The sequence below is a fragment of the Salvelinus alpinus genome, chromosome 3, assembly GCF_045679555.1.
Source record: "Salvelinus alpinus chromosome 3, SLU_Salpinus.1, whole genome shotgun sequence".
Lineage (NCBI taxonomy): Eukaryota > Metazoa > Chordata > Actinopteri > Salmoniformes > Salmonidae > Salvelinus > Salvelinus alpinus.
The window spans coordinates 31,945,784-31,969,594 of record NC_092088.1 but is presented as its reverse complement, the minus strand read 5'-3'; the positions used below and the strand labels follow the sequence as shown (position 1 = coordinate 31,969,594).

Genomic DNA, 23,811 nt, shown 5'->3' with positions numbered 1-23,811 from the left:
TCACACCTGTGTTAATTAGAGAATCACTGACATGATGTCAGCTGGTCCTTTTGTGGCAGGGCTGAAATGCAGTGGAAATGTTTTTTGGGGGATTCAGTTAATTTGCATGGCAAAGAGGAACTTTGCAATTAATTGTAATTCATCTGATCACTCTTCATAATATTCTGAAGTATATGCAAATTGCCATCATACAAACTGAGGCAGCAGACTTTGTGAAAATTAATATTTGTGTCATTCTCATAACTTTTGGCCATGACTGTACAGGGGTGGTGGTTTTGGTCAAGTTCTTAGTAGTTCTTCCAGGGATGTTGACGGAAACTTTTGAGAAATAATCATCAAAACCTGTAGAGTAACTTATGTCACAAATTGTACTACTTTTTCAAGCTCAGAAATGAATATAAAGTGAATATAGAGAGATAAATTAACAAATGCCACAGGAGCGCATTGAAACACGGTGCTCACTCTACGGCGCTATTTTGTCCCTCCAAGAGAAGACCGGTTTAATGTTCAAAAATATTATCTTACTTAGAAAATAGTCCTGATCATATAGGCCTAGACGATATCCAAAACAACTAACATCACACTGAATTCATACATTTTAGTTCATTCTAATTGTAAAGTCATGTTTTTCTTCTCAATACCAAACTAATTTTACCAATCTGGGAGGTAAAGTTAAAGTATTCAATAACGTCTGTAGCCATGAAGTGCTTTGGAAAACTGGCCATGGCTCACTTCAACACCATTATCCCAGAAACTCTAGACCCACTCCAATTTGCATACCGCCCCAACAGATCCACAGATGATGCAATCTCTATTGCACTCCACACTGCTCTTTCACACCTGGACAAAAGGAACACCTATGTCAGAATGCTATTCATAGACTACAGCTCAGCCTTCAACGCAATAGTGTCCTCAAAGCTCATCACTAAGCTAAGGACCCCTGGGACTAAACACCTTCCTCTGCAACTGGATCCTGGACTTCCTGACGGGCCGCACCCAGGAGATAAGGGTAGGTAACAACACATCCGCCACGCTGATCCTCAACACGGGGCCCCTCAGGGGTGCGTGCTCTGTACTACCTGTTCACTCATGACTGCACGGCCAGGCACGACTACAACACCGTCATTAAGTTTGCCGATGACACAACAGCGGTAGGCCTGATTACCGACAACGACGAGACAGCCTATAGGAAGGAAGTCAGAGACCTGACCGTGTGGTGCAAGGACAACAACCTCTCCCTCAACATGATCAAGATAAAGAAGATGATTGTGGACTACAGGAAAAGGAGGACCGAGCACGCCCCTGTTCTCATCAACAGGGTTGTAGTGGAGCAGGTTGAGAGCTTCAAGTTCCTTGATGTCCACATCACCACACTAACATGGTCCAAGCACATCAAGACAGTTGTGAAGAGGGTACGACAAAACCTATTCCCCCTCGGAAGACTGAAAAGATTTGGCATGGGTCCTCAGATCTTCAAAAAGGTTCTACAGCTGCACCATCGAGAGCATCCTGACGGGTTGCATCACTGCCTGGTATGGCAACTACTCGGCCTCCGACCACAAGGCACTACAGAGGGTAGTGCGTACGGCCCAGTACATCACCGGGGTCAAGCTTCCTGCCATCCAGGACCTCTATACCAGGCGGTGTCAGAGGAAGGGCCTAAAAATTGTCAAAGACTCCAGTCACCCTAGTCATAGATTGTTCTTTCTGCTACCGCACGGCAAGTGGTACCGGAGCACCAAGTCTAGGTCCAAAAGGCTTTTTAACAGCTTCTACCCCCAAGCCATAAGACTCCTGAACAGCTAATCAAATGGCTACTCAGACTATTTGCATTGCCTCCCTCCCTCTTTTACACTGCTGCTACTCTCTGTTTATTATCTACGCATAGTCACTTTAACTCTACCTACATGTACATATTACCTCAAATATCTCGACTAACCGGTACCCTCGCACATTGACTCTGTACCGGTACCCCCTGTATATAGCCTCGATATTGTTATTTTACTGCTGCTCTTTAATTATTTGTTACTTATCTATTTTTTACTTAACACTTATGTAGTCATAGACTGTTCTCTCTGCTACCGCATGGCAAGTGGTACCGGAGCACCAAGTCTAGGTCCAAGAGGCTTCTAAACAGCTTCTATCCCCAAGCCATAAAACTCCTTTACATCGAATCAAATGGCTACCCCCCCCCCCCCCCCCCCCCCTCTTTTACACTGCTGCTACTCTCTGTTATTATCTATGCATAGTCACATTAATAACTCTACCTACATGTACATATTACCTCAATTACCTCGACTAACCGGTGCCCCCACACATTGACTCTGTACCGTACCCCCTGTATATAGCCTCGCTATTGTTATTTTTCTGCTGCTCTTTAATTATTTGTTACTTTTGTTTCTTACTTTTTTTAGGTATTTTTCTTAAAACCACATTGTTGGTTAAGGGCTTGTAAGTAAGCATTTAAAGTCTACACCTGTTGTGTTTTGGCGAATTTGACAAATACAATTTGATTTGATTTGTATTTCAGATGGAATCCTGGCTTTAATCATTTTGCTGTGTACTTCAACCACCAGTACAAACGTCTTTCACTTTAAATTATGATGACAATAACAATGTGATCAAATACATTTTTGGGGATTATATTATAATGACTGTTATTATGCTAACAACTCTAAGTCATTTTCATCATGTTTGAAAATGATTGAGCAATTCAATTTGGTTCCCCACACTGACTAAGCAAGTATAAAAGGGATCCAGGCATTAATAATTTAGCTGTGCATTTCGGATGGAATCCAGGCATTAGACCATACCAGAGGATACCAAAATAGAGCTCGTTCTGGCCCAAAATATTCTTTGACCATATCCACCATGAACAACCTGGGGCTGGCTACTTTTTCTATTTGTTTGGCTACTCCATGTACTTACGGAAAAAACACTGAATGATGGTAACACCAATGTGACAATTGGGGTTATTGAGGATTTTCTTGAATGGAGGCCATAGATGCCCAAATCTAAAGCAATTAACCCTTTGAAAATAATTTACTTAAGTGATATGATTCATTATTTAGCTCGCAATGCTATTTCCCTTCATTTAAATCGAGTAACACCAAGTGACACTTTGGATTTAGACACAAAATGATCAATGGAATCCTCAAATGTTTAACATATTAAAACGGGAGGGATTAGCTAATAACTTTTTTAAATGTAGATATGTTTGACTCTGAAGGGAAGGCTCAAGGTCCTTGTACATCTTTGAATTTAGTGACTTTCAAGGCGGTAACACCAATGACCTAAAACTAAGGGACATGGATTATACTAGTGATAACAATATGCATTTTATTAGTCGCCTTTGTTTTTATTGATCTATACAATATATTACATAATTTTGTTTACTTTCTAGCATTCAAAATAATAGATACAGTGCATTTGGAAAGTATTCATTTTATTACATTTTATTAAGTTATTACAGCCTTATTCTAAAATTGATTAAATTGTTTTTCCCCCTCATCAATCTGCATGCAATACCCCTTAATGACAAAGTAAAAACAGGTTTTTAGAAATGTTGACAAATAAAAAATAAACTAATATCATATTCACATAAGTATTCAGACCCTTTACTCAATACTTTGTTGAAGGACGTTTGGCAGTGATTAATTACAGCCTTGAGTCTTTTCTGGTAATGACGCTACATGCTCTGGCACATCTGTATTCTGTATTTGGGAGTTTCTCCCATTCTTCTCTGCAGATACTCGCAAGCTCTGTTAGGTTGGATGGGGAGTGTTGCTGCGCAGCCATTTCAGGTCTCTCCAGAGATGTTCAATCGGGTTCAAGTCCGGGCTCTGGCTGGGCCACTCAAGGACATTCAGAGACTTTTCCCAAATCCACTCCTGCGTTGTCTTGGCTGTGTGCTTAGGGTCATTGTCCTGTTGGAAGGGGAACCTTCGCCCCAGGCTGAGGTCCTGAGCGCTCTGGATCAAGTTTTCATCAAGGATCTCTCTGTACTTTGCTCCGTTTATCTTTCCCTCGATCCTGACTAGTCTCCCAGTCTCTGCCTCTGAAAAACATCCCCACAGCATGATGCTGCCACCACCATGCTTCACCGTAGGGATTGTGCCAGGTTTTCTCCAGACGGGATGCTTGGCATTCAGGCCAAAGAGTTCAATCTTGGTTTCATCAGACCAGACAATCTTGTTTCTCATGGTCTGAGAGTCCTTTAGGTGCCCTTTGGATAACTCCAAGCGGTGCTGTCATGTGCCTTTTATTGAGGAGTGGCTTCCGTCTGGCCACTCTACCATAATGGCCCGATTGGTGGAGTGCTGCAGAGATGGTTGTCCTTTTGGTAGGTTCTCCCATCTCCACAGAGGAACTCTGGCGCTCTGTCAGAGTTACCATCGGGTTCTTGGTCACCTCCCTGACCAAGGCCCTTCTCCCCCAATTGCTCAGTTTGGCCAGGCGGCCAGCTCTAGGAAGAGTCTTGGTGGTTCCAAACTCTTTCCATTTAAGAATGAACTGTGTTCTTGGGGACCTTCAATGATACTGAATTTTTTTTGATTCCTTTGCCCAGATCTGCTCCTCGACACAATCCTGTCTCGGCGCTCTATGGACAATTCCTTCGACCTCACGACTTAGTTTTTGCTCTGACATGCACTGTCAACTGTGGGACCTTATATAGACAGGTGTGTGCCTTTCCAAATCATGTCCAATCAATTGAATTTACCACAGGTGGACTCCAATCAAGTTGTAGAAGCATCTCAAATATGATCAATGGAAACAGGATGCACCTGAGCTCAATTTGGAGTCTCATAGCAAAGAGTGAATACTTGTAAAAAATAAGGTATTTCTGTTTTCGCTTTTTCATTATGGGTTATTGTAAATTGTTTTATGTAATCCATTTTAGAATAAGGCTGTAACATAACAATATGTGGAAAAAGTCAAGGGGTCTGAATACTTTCCGAACGCACTGTATCTCTAAATCTCCAAAACATGTCACTACAACTCTAAACATCACTACTGGGACAAGCCAATTTGCTTTCCTTAAATACTTTTAATAATGCATAAACAAAGTTTTGCAGTATAAATGATTTGCATTATGTTTTATCATTGATAAACAGTTCAATATAAACAAAAACATGTATGGTGTGTGACTATTTGTATTTTTAAAGCGTTTTGCATGGTTGCAAAGGCAAGGGACGCAAATGCCACCACAATTCAAGAACGACCCGATTTACATTATGAATAATGGAGGTACAAACAGAAAATACAGTTTTACTACTACTGCTAATATACAGTAATTCTAGGATACCACCACCAGTAAAAACTGCTTTCACTTTAAATTATGATGACAAAAACAAATAGAATACAAAAATCTATTATAATGACTTTTATTATGCTCACAACTCTAATTCATTTTCATCGTGTTTGAAAATGATTGAGCAATTCAATTTGGTTCCCCATACTAACAAGTATAAAAGTTGGGACCAAAGTGTCCATAGTTGTGTCATATAAAACCATACAGGAAATCTAAGTGAAGGAAAGAGCAGGGAGATAGACAGGGACATTATCAGAGCCCTGGACCCAGGTTTAACAACACAGCAGCCCTGCTGATTTTTTATCACTATCTTCTCCCTCTTTCCCAGCCCCGAGTGAGTGTTTTCGCTGTGCTGAATTCTTGGCATAGGAACGAGGGACTTTCCATGTTCTGGGTGTTCATTTGGGTTTTTTCCCACTCTTTCTCAAAACACTCCCCCCTATTCTTTCCCCCGCGACTGTTATTTTTTCCCTGACTCCTGAACCGCTACCCTGGCCTGCCGTTTCCGTGGTGATGAGGCAGGGGTTATTGTGTGTGTGTATTCTGTATCCCAAATGGCAACCTATTCCCTATGCAGCTCACTACTTTTGACCAGGGCCTATAGGGTTCTTGTAAAAGTAGTGAGTGCACTATACAGGGAATAGTTTGCTATTTGGGACGCATTCTATGTGTGTGGGGTAGGGTGGGAGGGGGGATTCTGGTCGCCGTGGGAAGTGAGACTGTTTGGACTTAGGAGGGTGAAGTCCTAGCAGAGTTGGTTAGGCTGTTATGTTATCCAGAGCGTTGGTGACTGCAACTGTGCTGCTGGGAACAATTTAATGATGCTTTTTTGCCAACGTTTACTGACACCGGCCATATTCAACGGGTGTTGAGCGTCCGTAAATTTGTCAGTTATTCTGCGCTCTGGCACACTCAGACGAGTGCGCTGAAATCGGAGTAGATAGCCAGAGCGAATTTACCAGCTACGTCTATCGTCAGTTGTCACAGTGACATTATGAACATTCTATTGAAATGGTTACTTGCATAGTGGAGTCTTTTGTTTAGACATGTAGCGAGCTAAACAGTAAACCATAATCCCAACTCATAACATTACAACCCTGCATGAATCTACAGGTAGCTAACCAACCAGGTTCAATGTTAGCTAGCTAACATTAGGCTATAACTAGCAATGAAAATGGCTCTAAGACAGGAATCATATTACTACACAGATCATACAAGTAATGTTACCTAGCTAGCGAGCCAGCCAGCTAACATTACAATTTAACTTGAAATGAAAACAACTTTCTGACAAAATTAGAAATCTGAAAATGTAGCTAGCTAGATTATCTTACCCGTATGCATGGATGGACATTCTCCCTCTGTGTCACGGATGCCATGTTTGCCTTTGTTTCAAGATGTAATCCGGAGACAGGTATTTTATACAACAGCCTTCTTTCTGTGTGCTCTCTTTTCGACTATTTGGTAAAAAAAGTCCATATAAAAAGTCCATATTATGGCAAGAACAGCTCAAATAAGCAAAGAGGAATGACAGTCCATTACTTTAAGAAATGAAGGTCAGTCATTCCGGAAAATTTCATGAACTTTGAACGTTTCTTCAAGTGCAGTCGCAAAAACCATCAAGCATATGATGGATGATGAAACTGGCTCTCATGAGGACCGCCGCAGGAAAGGAAGACCCAGAGTTATCTCTGCTGCAGAAGATACGTTCATAAATTTACTGCACCTCAGATTGCAGCCCAAAGAAATGCTTCAGAGTTCAAGTAACAGACATCTCAATTCACTGCATGAATCAAGCCTTCATGGTTGAATTGCTGCAAAGAAACCACTACTAAAAGACACCAATAATAAGAAGATACTTGCTTGGGCCAAGAAACACAAGCAATGGACTTCAGACAAATGGAAATCTGTCATTTTGTCTGATGTGTCCAATTTAGAGATGTTTGGTTCCAACCGCCCTGTCTTTGTGAGACGCAGAGTAGATCTCCGCATGTGTGGTTCCCACCGTGAAGCATGGAGGAGGAGGTGTGCTGGTGTGGGGGTGCTTTACTGGTGATACTGTCAGTGATGTATTTAGAATTCAAGGCACACTTAACCAGCATGGCTACCTCAGCATTCTGCAGTGATACGTCATCCCATCTGGTTTGGCGCTTAGTGGGACTATCATTCATTTTTCAACAGGTCAAGAACGCAAAACACACCTCCAGGCTGTGTAAGGACTATTTGACCAAGAAGGTGAGTGATGGAGTACTGCATCAGATGACCTAGCCTCCACAATCACCCAACCTCAACCCAGTTGAGATGGTTTGGGATGACTTGGACCGCAGAGGGAAGGGAAAAGCAGCCAACAAGTGCTCAGCATATGTGGAAACTCTTTCAAGACCTTTGGAAAAGTATTCCCCATGAAGCTGGTTGAGAGAATGCCAAGAGTGTGCAAAGCTGTCATCAAGGCAAAGGGTGGCTACATTGAAGAATTTCAAATATAAAATTTGATTTGTTTAGCACTTTTTTAGTTACTACATGATTCCATATGTGTATGTCATACTTTTGATGTCTACACTAATATATATATATACACAGTGGCTTGCAAAAGTATTCACCCTCCTTGGCATTTTTCCTATTTTGTTGCCTTATAACCTGGAATTAAAATATATATATTTTTTGTCATTTGATTTACACAACATGCCTACCACTTTGAAGATGCAAAATATTTTTTATTGTGAAACAAAAAAACTGAAAACTTGAGTGTGCATAACTATTCACCCCCCCCCCCCCCCCCAAACTCAATACTGTGTAAAGCCACCTTTTGCAGTGATTACAGCTGCAAGTCTCTTGAAGTATGTCTCTATAAGCTTGGCACATCTAGCCACTGGGATTTTTGCCCATTCTTCAAGACAAAACTGCTCCAGCTCCTTCAAGTTGGATGGGTTCCGCTGGTGTAAAGTAATCTTTAAGCCATACCACAGATACTCAATTTTATTGAGGTCTGGGCTTTAACTAGGCCATTCCAAGACATTTAAATGTTTCCCCTTAAACCAGTCGAGTGTTGCTTTAGCAGTATGCTTATGGTCATTGTCTTGCTGGAAGGTGAACCACTGTCCTAGTCTCAAATCTCTGGAAGACTGAAATGGGTTTCCCTCAATAATTTCCCTATATTTAGCGCCATCCATCATTCCTTCAATTCTGACCAGTTTCCCAGTCCCTGCCAATGAATAACATCCCCACAGCATGATGCTGCCACCACCATGCTTCACTGTCGGGATGGTATTCTCAGGGTGATGAGAGCGGTTGGGTTTGCGCCAGAGATAGCGTTTTCCTTGATGGCCAAAAAGCTACATTTTAGTCTCATCTAACCAGAGTACCTTCTTCCATTTGTTTGGGGAGTCTCCCACATGCCTTTTGGTGGACACCAAACGCGTTTGCTTATTTCTTTCTTTAAGCAATGGCTTTTTTCTACCCACTCATCCGTAAAGCCCAGCTCTGTGGAGTGTACGGCTTAAAGTGGTCCTATGGACAGAAACTCCAATCTCTGCTGCTTCAGGATTATCTTTGGTCTCTTTGTTGCCTCTCTGATTAATGCCCTCCTTGCCTGGTCCGTGGGTTTTGGTGGGCAGCCCTCTCTTGGCAGGTTTATTTTGGTGCCATATTCTTTCCAATTTTTAATAATGGATTTAATGGTGCTCCGTGGGATGTTCAAAGTTTCTGATATTTTTTTATATTCCAACCCTGATCTGTACTTCTCCACAACTGTCCCTGACCTGTTTGGAGAGCTCCTTGGTATTCATAGAGCCGCGTGCATGGTGGTGCTCCTTGCTTAGTGGTGTTGCAGACTCTGGGGCCTTTCAGAACAGCTATATATATATTTATATACTGAGATCATGTGACAGATCATGTGACACTTAAATAAAGTTGACCTGCGTGCAATCTAACTAATTATGTGACTTCTGAAGGTAATTGGTTGCACCAGATCTTATTTAGTGGCTTCATTGCAAAGGGGGTGAATACATATGCACATACCACTTTTCCGTTGTACATTTTTTTGAATTTTCTGAAACAAGTAATTTTTTTCATTTCACTTCACCAATTTGGACTATTTTGTGTATGTCCATTACATGAAATCCAAATAAAAATACATTTAAATTACAGGTTGTAATGCAACACAATTGGAACAACGCCAAGCCGGTGAATACTTTTGCAAGGTACTATGCATGTACAGTTGAAGTTGGAAGTTTACATACACCTTAGCCAAATACATTCAAACTCAGTTTTTCACAATTCCTGACATTTAATCAGAGTAAAAATCCCTGTCTTAGGTCAGTTAGGCTCACCACTTTATTTTAAGAATGTGAAATGTCAGAATAATAGTAGAGAGAATGATTTATTTCAGCTTTTATTTCTTTCATCACATTCCCAGTGGGTCAGAAGTTTACATACACTCAATTAATATTTGGTAGTGTTGCCTTTAAATTGTTTAACTTCAGTCAAACGTTTCTGGTAGCCTTCCACAAGCTTCCCACAATAAGTTGGGTGAATTTTGGCCCATTCCTTTGGAAGACCCATTTTCCTTTGGAAGACCCATTTGCGACCAAGCTTTAACTTCCTGACTGATGTCTTGAGATGTTGCTTCAATATATCCACATAATTTTCTTCCCTCATGAAGCTATCTATTTTGTGAAGTGCACCGGCCCCTCCTGCAGCAAAGTACCCCCAAAACATCATGCTGCCACTCCCGTGCTTCGCGTTTGGGATGGTGTTCTTTAGGCTTGCAAGCCTCCCCCTTTTTCCTCCAAACATAACGATGGTCATTATGGCCAACAGTTCTATTTTTGTTTCATCAGACCCGATAACATTTCTCCACAAAGAACAACCTTTGTCCCCATGTGCAGTTGCAAACCGTAGCCTGGCTTTTTTTATGCCGGTTTTGGAGCAGAGGCTTCTTCCTTGCTGAGCAGCATTTCAGGTTTCATTTAAACATTTTACATTTTATTTATCCATTATTTTACCACGTATGTTGACTGAGAACACGTTCTCATTTACAGCTACGACCTAGGGAATAGTTACAGGGGAGAGGAAGGGGATGAATGAGCCAATTGCAAACTGGGGATTATTAGGTGACCATGATGGTATGAGGGCCAGATTGGGAATTTAGCCAGGACACCGGGGTTAACACCCCTACTCTTACAATAAGTGCCATGGGATCTTTAATGACCTCAGAGAGTCAGGACACACGTTTAACATCCCATCCGAAAGACAGCACCCTACACAGGGCAGTGTCTGCCAATCACTGCCCTGGGGCATTGGGATATTTTTTTAAACCAGAGGGAAGAGTGCGTCCTACTGGCACTCCAACACCACTTCCAGCAGCATCTGGTCTTCCATCCAGGGACTGACCAGGACCAACCCTGCTTAGCTTCAGAAGCAAGCCAGCAGTGGTATACAGGGTGGTATGCTGCTTATGGTTATGTTGGTATAGAACTCTTTTTACTGTGGATATAGATATTTTTGTACCTGTTTTCTCCAGCATCTTCACAAGGTCCTTTGCTGTTGTTCTGGGATTGATTAACACTTTTCACACCAAAGTACATTAATCTCTAGGAGACAGAACGCGGCTCCTTCCTGAGCGGTATGACGGCTGCACTGTCCCATGGTGTTTATACTTGCGTACTATTGTTTGTACAGATGAACGTGGTACCTTCATTCATTTGGAAATTGCTCCCAAGGATGAACCAGACTTGTGGAGGTCTACAATTTTTTTTCAGAGTTCTTGACTGATTTCTTTAAATTTTCCCATGATGTCAAGCAAATAGGCACTGAGTTTGAAGGTAGGCCTTGAAATACATCCACAGGTACACCTCCAATTGACTCGAATGATGTCAATTAGCCTATCAGAAGCTTCTAAAGCCATGACATCATTTTCTGGATTTTTTTTCCGGATCCGGGAGCACCCCCCACAGTAAAAAAGCTGACTAGCATAGCCTAGCATAGCGTCACAAGTAAATACAAGCATCTAAATATCATTAAATCACAAGTCCAAGACACCAGATGAAAGATACAGATCTTGTGAATCCAGCCATCATTTCTGATTTTTTAAATGTTTTACAGGGAAGACACAATATGTAAATCTATTAGCTAACCACGTTAGCAAAAGACACCACTTTTTTTACTCCACCAGTTTTTTACTCCATCAGTAGCTATCACTAATTCGACTAAATAAAGATATATATAGCCACTAACCAAGAAACAACTTCATAAGATGACAGTCTGATAACATATTTATGGTATAGCATATGTTTTTTTAGAAAAATGTGCATATTTCAGGTATAAATCACAGTTCTACATTGCAGCTGCAATCTGAAATAGCGTTGGAAGCAGCCGGAATAATTACAGAGACCGACGTCAATTACCAAAATACTCATCCTAAAACATTTCTGAAAAATACAGCCAGACTAGTGCCGCAATAATGGCCGAAAAATGCGTTCACATTTTTCCAAATAAATACGGAATAAAATCATAAATAGCTCTTACTTTTGGACGAGCTTCCATCAGAATCTTGGGCAAGGTGTCCTTTTGTCCAAAAGAATCGTTGCTTTGTTGTAAAACGTCCACTTCAACTTCGGAACTAGCAGCTAACAATAGCTACATGGCACACACATGTCCAAATCCTCAAACGCAATACTACGAAAATTCCAAAAATAGCAATATACTCGCATAAACTGATATAAATCGGTTTCAAATAACTTCGTTATGATGTTTCTAACACCTATATCGAATTAAATCACAGACGGATATATCTTAGGCTGATAACAAGAGCTTTTCAACATGCCATTCTGATGTCCTCTCTTGCGTCTTGGCGAGCGTCCAAAAGAGCGGACATGTCACTCCATTGCCTTTTATAAACTCTGAGAAATACGTAGAGACTCCATTCCACTTCTCATTGGTTACTGACATCCAGGGGAAGGCGGGTGCAGTTCATTTCGATCCATAGGGCACACACAGAGCTTTAAACTGATCCGAGAAAAGAGACTATTTTTCTGACCTTCGCATGTCCTGTCATGATTTTCGCTGTAGAAAGAGTTCTGGTTCACCCACAGACATAATTACATTTTTACATTTACATTTTAAGTCATTTAGCAGACGCTCTTATCCAGAGCGACTTACAAATTGGAAAGTTCATACATATTCATCCTGGTCCCCCCGTGGGGAATGAACCCACAACCCTGGCGTTGCAAGCGCCATGCTCTACCAACTGAGCCACACGGGATAATTCAAACGGTTTTAGAAACTAGAGATTGTTTTCTATCCAATAGTAATAATAATATGCATATAGTACGAGCAAGAATTGAGTACGAGGCAGTTTAATTTGGAGACGCAAAATGTCGAAGTTGAAACAGCACCCCCTGTAGTGACAAGAATTATATAGCACGTACAATTTATCGAATCAGTTATTGTTTTGTTGCACAAACCGCGAGATGTAAAATTACAGACGTGGTGTTTTGTGCTCATGCACATTTATTTATTTTATTTAACCTTTATTTAACTAGGCAAGTCAGTTAAGAACAAATTCTTATTTGCAATGATGGCCTACGAACAGTGGGTTAACTGCCTTGTTCAGGGGCAGAACGACAGATTTTACCTTGTCAGCTCGGGGATTCGAGTAACCTTTCGGTTACTGGCTCAACTGGCACATAATCACATTACCATATCTCCTCCAGTAAAACTAATCCTGTCCAGCTAGGGCACAATAGGGCCTGACCTATAGCCAGATGTTGAAATCAGGCTTATTTTTGGTTCTGTATGAAAGTTGAAAATTAGTCATTTATAGATGTCTATGTTTGGACCAAATCAAGGCTGTTCCAGACCAAACAAACGTCTATGATTGGTTCAGATTTAATCCGGACCGGACCAAAAATGTATGTCCGTGGACGTTGAAATCCAAGCCGGTCTGGACCCCTCCAAATCTGAACCAAACATAGAAGTCTATGATTGGTTCAGATTTGGTCCGAATCGGACCAAAAACCAATGTCTGTGGATGTGGAAATCAAGTCCGGAACGGCACCAAGAAAACACATCCAAAAGGCGTTGGTGTCGGTCCGTGCTTACTGAGGTGTAGACTACAGTGTTGCCTGAAATATAATTTTATGAATGTCCATCTATGCGGTAAGCCTACTGTTTGTAAATCAGGCCATTGCATTGCCTTTATTAGTCCTGATTCCTGTGTCTAATCGATTTGGCTATTTAAGCTCTGAATATCAGCTACCCAACTTTATCAAATCATATTTTATTTGTCACATGCGCCGAATACAACTTACTTATGCTTACTTATGAGCCCTTAACCAACAATGCCAGCATTGGTTATCAGCAGGAGTTATCCGTATTTGCAATGTGTTTACACAGCGGGAAATGCAGAAGTATTTTCTTTTTCGCTATGATCAGCTTTTCAAAAAAACTTACAGATACAAACTTGAAACCACTAATCTAGACAATGGGGTGAAATTCCTGGACAACAGTTGTTAATAAAAAAAATTATTAACGATTTAAGTGGGCAAGTCAGTTAAGAACAAGTTCTTATTTACAATGATGGCCTACCCCGGCCAAACCCGGATGACGCTGGGCCAATTGTGCACCTCCCTATGGGACTCCCAATCAAGGCTGGATGTGATACAGCCTGGATTTGAACTAGGGACTGTAGTGACGCCTCTTACACTGAGATGCAGTGCCTTTGCCCACTGCGCCACTCAGGAGCCCGAGTGGCTTAGGATATGTTGTTTGTTAACATGACAGCTCATTTTTTATTTGATTGAGCGCCATTTAGGTTAGACTATTTGATCAGAGAAACCTGCATGATGTAAAAAGTGTCCATTTAATCCTGCATAATGAGCGGGCAGGTCGTGCCTATAGCATATTGCCATCACATTAATAAATTGGTTATCACAAACTCTGAACACCGTAACACATGTGACAGCAAAATGGATGTAGAGGACGTGACAAATAAACTAAAAACAGGAATATTTATAGGTTGCTCAGGAGGTAAAAGGAAAGACAGATGTGTGGAATAAATGTGACTAAAAAAAGGTAAAGAGCAAGGGCTGCGTGCATATTATGTGTGCCAAACAGGTGCTCTATAGATTGCAATATAATTTTTCTGACCGTTTGGAACAATGTAAACAACACTAAATAAGTATAAGCATACCAGAGAGTCTATTGTAACTTTTTTTTGTCAAGCCTTTATTACAGCAAAAACTAAAAACAGTCACATTCATTTTTTTTCCCGTTTAAGCTAATTATTCAAGGCTCGCTTTATTTTATTTTAAAACTAAAATGCTTCATTTAATTTCAAATGACGAATGACTCGTATGCTGTGTAATGACATGAACAAATGAATGATTGATTGATACAGTAGCCTATAGAAGTATTGAATTACAGGCCTGAGTAAGTTAAGGTATTAAGACTAAACAGGATGTGCTTCTAGGCCTACAGCTCGATGGTGGTTATAGAAGGCTGCTATACTAAGCCTACTAATGATAAGAACATTACTTATTATAATCATAATAATAACAATAAGTAGGACATCAAGAAAAAAGAACGTTGTTATTATTACATATCATTTTTCAGACAATTTGGAACAGTGTAAACACTACATAAATAATACCAGGGAGGCTGTTCTAACAAAACAAAGTGTAAAGGCTTTATTACAGCAAAGCAAAGATTAAAAACAGCAACATTTTTTCAATTGTTTACGTGAGGCTTGGTGCTCACAGAATCAGTAGGCTATTATTAAACATACACTCAAACAGGCAACAGAAGCAGGATCTGTCCTATTTCTGTAGATATATTGATGATTTATTAAGCCAGGCACATTTAACAGTTAGGCTATTGATTATAGACCTACTTAAGTTCCGGTTTCCTCTCTCCTCTTAGACAATGAGGCAAGGGCTGTTTTCTCATCTCCTCATTTTGCTGCTGCCTCCGCGGCATTGTTCTCAACACCAATATGCTGGTTAACTTGGTTACCGCAGGAGCGGCAGAGATACTCTTAATGATCGGCTATGAAAAGCCAACTGACATTTAATCCTGAGGTGCTGACTTGCTACACCCTCGATAACTACTGTGATTATTATTATTTGACCATGCTGGTCATTTATGAACATTTGAACATCTTGGCCATGTTCTGTTATAATCTCCACCCGGCACAGTCAGAAGAGGACTGGCCACCCCTCATAGCCTGGTTCCTCTCTAGGTTTCTTCCTAGGTTTTGGCCTTTCTAGGGAGTTTTTCCTAGCCACCGTGCTTCTACACCTGCATTGCTTGCTGTTTGGGGTTTTAGTCTGGGTTTCTGTACAGCACTTTGAGATATTAGCTGATGTACAAAGGGCTATATAAATACATTTGATTTGATCTTTGCTATTATGCACATATCAACATGGTCTAGGAAAAGGCGCCAATTCAACAGCTCACTGATGTGTTTCAGAACTGTGAACAGCGACTGCTAGCTTTCCAATGAGAGAGAAAGCGCATTTGTTATAAAAAAATATTATTTTTTATTAGTGTTGCACCATTGTTCTTATGTAATATAACCATATACAATTTCAGTAGCACATGTCTTAGTCTGATGGACTATACCATCCCCAAGGCCTCCACAATGAATCAGTCCACTCAGACAGGCGCCAATCAGACAGGTATTTTGTACACCATGATATATACTGTATATATATTTTTTTTTTTGCTACTGCTCGACTAAAGAAATCTCGGTCGACCAGCAGCCTATCAAGTAACAATCGACCAGTTGATTAAATGGGGTCTGCTCTAAATCAGATCAAAGTATGATGACCAAAGTATGAAAAATTACTGTTTTCACATTCATAAAGTTGGATCATAAAGTTTACTGGTCCTCTCCCACATGTCAAACACTTGGATTCAGGAGGCAGGATTATTAATGGGATAGGGTGACATCACCCTAACACAAATCTTAGTACACCAATGGTAACATGATATTCCCTTACCTAATTTAAATTAGTTCTGCCTTCTAACCAACATTGCAGAAAGTGTGTTTGCAGTGGGGCGTGGTTTATATAGCTAGAAAGCTACTCTACTGGTGTCAAAATTTGACTGTAGGCTCTCAGCAAATATAATTCAAAGTTTACACTATTCATCTATGGCAAAGATACTTATATGTTTCCTCTTTCATCTGTGTCTGGTGTTAGCTAGTTACTGGCTATCTTGGTCTTCAGCCAGCATAGAACGAAAGGGGCGGGAAGGGTCGTTAAAAACTGTCATGTCAGTGCTGCTGCGAATCACATCACAAGAGACATGCCAAATGGAATATCTATAAAATAAATTACATCATTTATGCAATTTCAATGTTTGAGTTGCTTTGTGTATCACCATATTAGTTTGAGATTATTTGACTGCAACACTGCTCACTACATTCACGTTTCCAGAAATAGGCATTTCAAAGAGCTGTCAGTTAAGGAGAGCGCATGAATATACCCACTCAACCTGTCTTTTCAATCTTCCTGGTCGTTAGCCGTGAGAGAGAAATACATGTTTCTCAAATTTGGGGCATTTCATAGTCACTCAAAAGGCTATTTTAAATGGGAATCAGAATGACTGTTTAGGACCTTTCAAACAATGTGGTTTTGACGGAAGATGGGAATGTCTTCTTGAGAAGTAGTAAAAGTGCTTAACTCTTAATTTATATCCGTCCTCGTGTAGTGAGAAGTCTGGCCAGGCAGTAAATGCTTCAAGCAGTAGACGTTGTGGAGAAACTCAGCAGACCGCTGGTCTGAGGGGATGTTGTAACAGTGTGAATTGTAGATGACTGGACCCGAGGGGAGAGAGGTGAAATGCTTGATTGATTTGGGCAAGCTAGGTAGCCCAGCCTGTGCTGTGTTACCACCCCAAGGCAAACACATGTGGAATTCCCATCCTAGTCCAGGCAGAGGCTAAGGTCAGAGGAGGATTGGAATTCCACCCTTTTACTCAGAAAGGAGAGCCCAGAGACAGGTGCTTTGACCAATCACCAATCAGGGGAACCCCCAGATTTGAAAGATGTTTCATGGAGGTGTGTGTGTGTGTGTGTGTGTGTGTGTGTGTGTGTAATTCAATTGTGTAAGATGGAGCAGGGTTTCCGGAAGAACAGGGTTTCCGACCCCCCCCCCCCCCCCCCCCCCACACACACACACACACACACAGACACAGCTGACTCAAATAACCAACTCATCATCAATCTTTGATGATTTGAATCTGCTGTCTAGTGCTGGCGCAAAAAACAAAACGCGCACCCAAGGACCGAGATTGGGAACCCCTGAGATCGAGTACAAGAGAAAATAGAAGAAACCTCTCTCTCTCTCTCTCTCTCCTCCTATCCTTCTGCCTCTCTGCCTCCTCCTTTCCTTCTCTCGCAGGTTTTTGATGGGAGAGAGCCCTTCCCCCAGCCCTCGGCTCCGGCCTGCTTGGAGCTTCAGGAGGGATATTACGAGGAGGCCCAGCCCTATGATTCAGCCATGAACGGTGAGTTCCTGCCCTGTCCCTGATTTTACTGGGAAACTGAAATTAGTTTTTACCAAACTAGAGGCGACACAACTCTAGATCACCTTTACTCCACACACAGGGCCTTCCCTCACCCTCCCTTTGGCAAATCAGACCATAACTCTATCTTCCTGCTTACAAGCAAAAACTCAAACAGGAAGTTCCAGTGACGTGCTCAATATGGAAGTTGTCCGGACTGTTTCGCTAGCACAGATTGGAATATATTCCCGGGATTCATCCGATAACATTGAGGAGTTTACCACATAAGTCACGGCTTCATTAATACGTGCATTGACATCGTCGTCCCCACAGTGACCGGTACATACTGTACGTACATATGTAACCGATGTGAAATGGCTAGCTAGTTAGCGGGATGCGCGCTAATAGCGTTTCAATCGGTGACGTCACTCGCTCTGAGACCTTGAAGTAGTTGTTCGCCTTGCTCTGCAAGGAATGCGGCTTTTGTGGAGCGATGGGTAACGATGTTTAGAGGGTGACTGTTGTCGATGCGTGCAGAGGGTCCCTGGATCGAGGCAAGGAGAGGGACGGAAGCTATACTGTTACATTGATGCTGTTGATCCAGATCACTGGTTGCTGCGGAAAAGGAGGAGGTCAAAAGGAGGGTGAATGAGGGGGCCTCCCGGGTGGCGCAGTGGTCTAGCGCACCGCAGTGCTAGCTGCGCCACCAGAGTCTCTGGGTTCGCGCCCAGGCTCTGTCACAGCCGGCCGCGACCGGGAGGTCCGTGGGGTGACGCACAATTGGCCTAGCGTCGTCCGGGTTAGGGAGGGTTTGGCCGGTAGGGATATCCTTGTCTCATCGCGCTCCAGCGACTCTTGTGGCGGGCCGTGCGCAGTGCGCGCTAACCAAGGGGGCCAGGTGCACGGTGTTTCCTCCGACACATTGGTGCGGCTGGCTTCCGGGTTGGAGGCGCGCTGTGTTAAGAAGCAGTGCGGCTTGGTTGGGTTGTGCTTCAGAGGACGCGTGGCTTTCGACCTTCGTCTCTCCCGAGCCCGTACGGGAGTTGTAGCGATGAGACAAGATAGTAATTACTAGCGATTGGATTCCACGAAAATTGGGGAGAAAAGGGGATAAAAAAAATTTGTATAAAATTTAAAATTTAAAAAAAGGAGGGTGAATGTAACCGATGTGAAATGGTTAGCGGGGTGCGCGATAATAGCGTTTCAATCGGTGACCTCACTCGCTCTGAGACCTTGCAGTAGTTGTTCCCCTTGCTCTGCAAGGGCCGTGGCTTTTGTGGAACGATGGGTAAACGATGCTTCGAGGGTGGCTGTTGTGTGCAGAGGGTCCCTGATTTGAGCCCAGGTAGGGGCGAGGAGAGGGACGGAAGCTATACTGCTACACATACCCCAACCAGAACCCATGGATTACAGGCAACATCTAGATCTGCCGCTATTCAAGGAGTGGAACACTAATCTGGACCCTTGTGAGAAATCCCGCTACGACCTCCGACGAGCCATCAAACAGGCAAAGCGTTAATACAGGACTAAGATCGAATCCTACTGCGCCGGCTCTGACGCTAGAGGAATGTGTCAGGCTTTGCAAACTTTCACGGATTACAAAGGAAAAACCAGCTGTGAGCTGCCCAGCGACGCAAGCTTACCAGACGAGCGACACTGAACCATGTATGAGAGCACCAGCTGTTCCAGACGACTGTTTGATCTCGCTCTCTGTAGCCGATGTAAGTAAAGATATAATGCAAATATTCGCCTCCGGACAAGACGCATACTCAAAGCATGCGCTGACCAGAGTCTTTACTGACATTTTCAACCTTTCCCTTACCCAGTCTATAATACAAACTTGTTTCAAGCAGACCCCCATTTTCCTGTGCCCAAGAAGGCCAAGGTAACCTATCGCCCCACATCTATTTGCATACCACCCCGACAGATCCACAGATTATGCAATCTTTATTGTACTCCAATTTTGGGGGGGTCATTTGGCAGACACTCTTATCCAGAGCAACTTACAGTATTGAGTGCATACATTTTCCCCCCATACTGAATCAAACCCACAACCCTGGCGTTGCAAGCACCATACTCTACCAACTGAGCCACACAGGACCTAAACACCTTTTACCCCCAGCCCGCCACAGGAGTTGGTAGAGTGCGATGGGACCAGAACATCCCTGCCGGCCAAACTCTCCCCTAACAAGGACGACGCTGGGCCAATTGTGCGCTGCCCAATGGGTCTCCCGGTCGCGGCCGGCAGAGCCTGGACTCAAACCAGGATCTCTAGTGGCACAGCTAGCACTGCGATGCAGTGCCTTAGACCACTGCGCCACTCAGGAGGCAAAGACTTGTGGTTCTAACATGATTTTAACGTATTGGTTCAGGGGTCTGAATAATTCTGTAAAATAGATGTTTATGTATTTCATTTTCAATACATTTGCAAAAATTTCTAAAAACCTGATTCACTTTGTCATTATGGGGTATTATGTGTAGATGGGAAAAATAAATACATATTTAATCCATTTTAAATTTAGGCTGTAACACAACAAAATGTGGAAAAAGTCAAGGGGTGTGAATACTTTCTGAAGGCTCTGAATATCATAACCATTGCAGAATAAATTCCTCACCTTTTCTGGCCATGATGAGTTCATATTCCTGAAGTAGCCATACACCAAATTACCATGCACATCTCTCATTTAATTGGGCCTTTTAGGCTAGATAGGCTTTGATCATTTCAAGCAATTTCATGCTTTCGACAGGGAGTGAGGTTTATAACATTACAGTAAAATTTAACAGGTGAACAGACTGTTGATCTTTTGCATTGAAGTGTGTAGGCTACCACTGTTTTGTAGGCCTACTGTAGTTTAAATGTTTTCCAGAGTAGGCAATGTTTCAGAATTTGTAGGTGGTGCAGAATATTTAGGTTCAGGAAAAAGTGAATGCTAAATATTTTTGCATTCAAACAATCTGTTTCCAGGTCCACAACAATTTGCAATTGTCTTTCAGAAACATATAGCAAAAAAAGAAAACATTCTGCCAACATCTCCAAAGACATTTGTTCAAGTGCGCCAGGCATTGCTATTTTCTTTAGATACTGTCTTGGCCTAATTCCAGTACTTCCAAAATATACAACAAATAAGGGTGAATGATGGGCATTTTTCAGGGCGAGTTATAATGCTTGTTCGCGCGCGCAGTTGTACGACAGGTCTGATTTCTAACAGGAAACATGCGTTTACATGGTGTTGGCACATTTTTGAAATCTCAATATAAATCTCAATATTTTTATTTTGTGTATAATTTACACAACAGTTGTCAATGAGGCCCCAGGCCTCAACCTCTTACTTGGCAGCAAACTGACCTTCCTGTCACACCATCAGGTCAGTGAGCGTGACAGAGATCAGCCACAGTAAGTTAGTGTGAATTTTAGAATAACTACTTGCAGCAAGCTGACTAAGTTATTGAAAATTTAACATGAACTTCCCGATCACCAACTGCTATTAAGTTAATGGAAAATGCACAGTAACAGCTCTTGATTGTCACAAGCTCTTGCAAAGACTGTAGAACTGGGTGTGGACAACTGAGCTGCTCAACCTGCATAAACATAACGATAAAGCCACTTAAACTGGTACAATACTTCTACTAACGTTTGGTACAAATACAACATATTTTTTACCGTGCTCCAAAATATACTAATGAGAACCCGCCACCACATTGCCCACACCTACATTACAAATTGCAGTAAAAGTAAGGTAAACAACAATAATTCAAATGTAAAAATACTGTATTTTTGCTGCATCTCAGTAAGCGCATCTGAAGTATCCTATAAGTATAACTGTAGAACCTGTCACTGGTTCTATTTGGAACCAGGGGGTTCTTCATAAGAGGGTTCTAAATGGAACTCAAAAGGGTTCCCCTACAGGGACAAATCAAAGGGTTCTACGTGGCACCCAAAAGCGTTTCCCCATACACACAAATGACAGAATGTCTATTGGTTTGAATTGTTTTATAATCTTTATCATACCCACAGATCCAGTGTTGTAGCAGCAAATACAGGTTGCTGGCAACCGAAAGGTTGTGAGTTCACATCCCAAGTGAGGTTGACTCAAAAGTAATCTGAATTTTGCTGATCTGCAAAACCACGCCCATCTTTGCCATATTTCCCAACATGCTCTATTGCAGTTAGATTTCAAAAAATGGTTTGCTGCAATATCTGTGTTTTTGCATGTGCATTGATTGATTATGCTACACAAAGATAAATAACACACTTTTTTTTTAACTAATCTAATCTGTTAGTTGCACCGGTTACTGAAATAGTTGTTCCAGTTTAGATGGTTTGAGTAGATTAGAGGAGCTTGCGTGGCTGGATGTTTTGTTTGAAACTGATGGCACGGCCAGTGGAGATGAGAAGGGATGGATTACGGTGGTGAACAAGAAGGGAAATAAGAGAAGTAAAGTGGTTGTGGAATCTAGTAAAGCCTTGCTCTGACTCTGAAGTTTTGAATTGATGGCGTTATATGGGAGATCATTTTGACGTCTCAGTGAATATCAGAGATGCGTTTGATAAGGTTGTATCAGTGAGGATAACAAGAAGTGGGTTTATTTAGTTTTTTTGTGTCGCTTTGCTTTGGAATGTGTCGTTTTGTGGATCTGCGTAGCAAGGGGGTTATCTCTGGAGTGGTGCCAGAAGTGAGTGCAAAGGATATAACTGAAGAAGTAGATGAAGTGGTTAGTGCACACCGACAGACCTGTATGGTTGATGGAGAAGGGAAGCCCACACCATCCATTCTTTTGTTCTTTGAAGAAGAGTCTCTTCCTTCGCATGTATATTTGGGTTATGTGAGATACCCTGTAATGTAAACTATTTGGACATGTGTCAAGTGTATGTACTCGGGACAGTTCTGACTTAGAATATGTTGACAACTACAAATACCTAGGTGTGTGGTTAGACTGCAACCTCTCCTTCCAGACTCACATTAAGCATCTCCAATCCAAAATTAAATCTAGAATCAGCTTCCTATTTCGCAACAAAGCCTCCTTCACTCATGCTGCCAAACATACCCTTGTAAAACTGACTATCCTACCAATCCTTGACTTCGGCAATGTCATTTACAAAATAGCCTCCATCACTCTACTCAGCAAACTGGATGTAGTCTATCACCGTGCCATCCGTTTTGTCACCAAAGCCCCATATATGACCCACCACTGCGACCTGTATGCTGTCGTTGGCTGGCCCTCGCTACATATTCGTCGCCAGACCCACTGGCTCCAGGTCATCTATAAGTCTTTGCCTTTCCTTCCAGTTCTCTGCTGCCAATGACTGGAACGAATTGCAAAAATCACTGAAGTTGGAGATTTATATCTCCCATCCCCATATTGCTATTTATCTTCTTGCTCTTTTGCACCCCAGTATCTCTACTTGCACATCATCCTCTGCACATCTATCACTCCAGTGTTAATGCTAAATTGTAATTATTTTTGCCTCTATGGCCTATTTATTGCCTTACCTCCCTGCTCTTCGACATTTGCACACACTGTACATAGATTATTTTCTATTGTGTTATTGACTGTACGTTTGTTTATGTGTAACTCTGTGTTGTTGTTTTTGTCCCACTGCTTTGCTTTATCTTGGCCAGGTCGCAGTTGTAAATGAGAACTTGTTCTCAACTGGCCTACCTGGTTAAATAAAGGTGAAATAAATCAAATAAATGGAGATGGGAGAAGTATTGTATGTCAGTTGAGGTGAAATGCTGCAATTGTGGTGGCGAGCATGTGCCCAAATTCATTAAGAACACTGTTAGGGAGAAGGAGACAGAGGTGGTAAGAGTAAGGGCTGTCCAGCGTGTCTCCTATCCAGGGGCGTTGAGAAGAGTAAAAGAAGGGTGTAACACTGAAGAAAGCACGGTAGTTGGATCCGAGAAACCAGTAAATCTTACTCACCAACAGGACCCTGACATGTTGCATGTTAAAAAGGTGGACTTTGTATCGTTTATTGCATTGGTTCTAAACTG

General features: G+C 42.0%; 1 protein-coding gene across 3 annotated transcripts in view; it reads left to right on the top strand.

The window, feature by feature from the left end:
* The window catches only part of afap1l2 (actin filament associated protein 1-like 2), a 157,477-nt gene that overhangs the window by 78,928 nt on the left and 54,738 nt on the right, over positions 1–23,811 (top strand). For all 3 annotated transcript variants that reach the window (XR_011673920.1, XM_071391066.1, XM_071391065.1), the window contains exon 5: positions 17,713–17,818. Coding sequence is in view for 2 of the 3 variants with exons in the window: in XM_071391066.1 (XP_071247167.1) it covers positions 17,713–17,818 (106 nt within the window). In the remaining variant the exon portion in view is untranslated. The remainder of the gene's footprint in view (positions 1–17,712; positions 17,819–23,811) is intronic.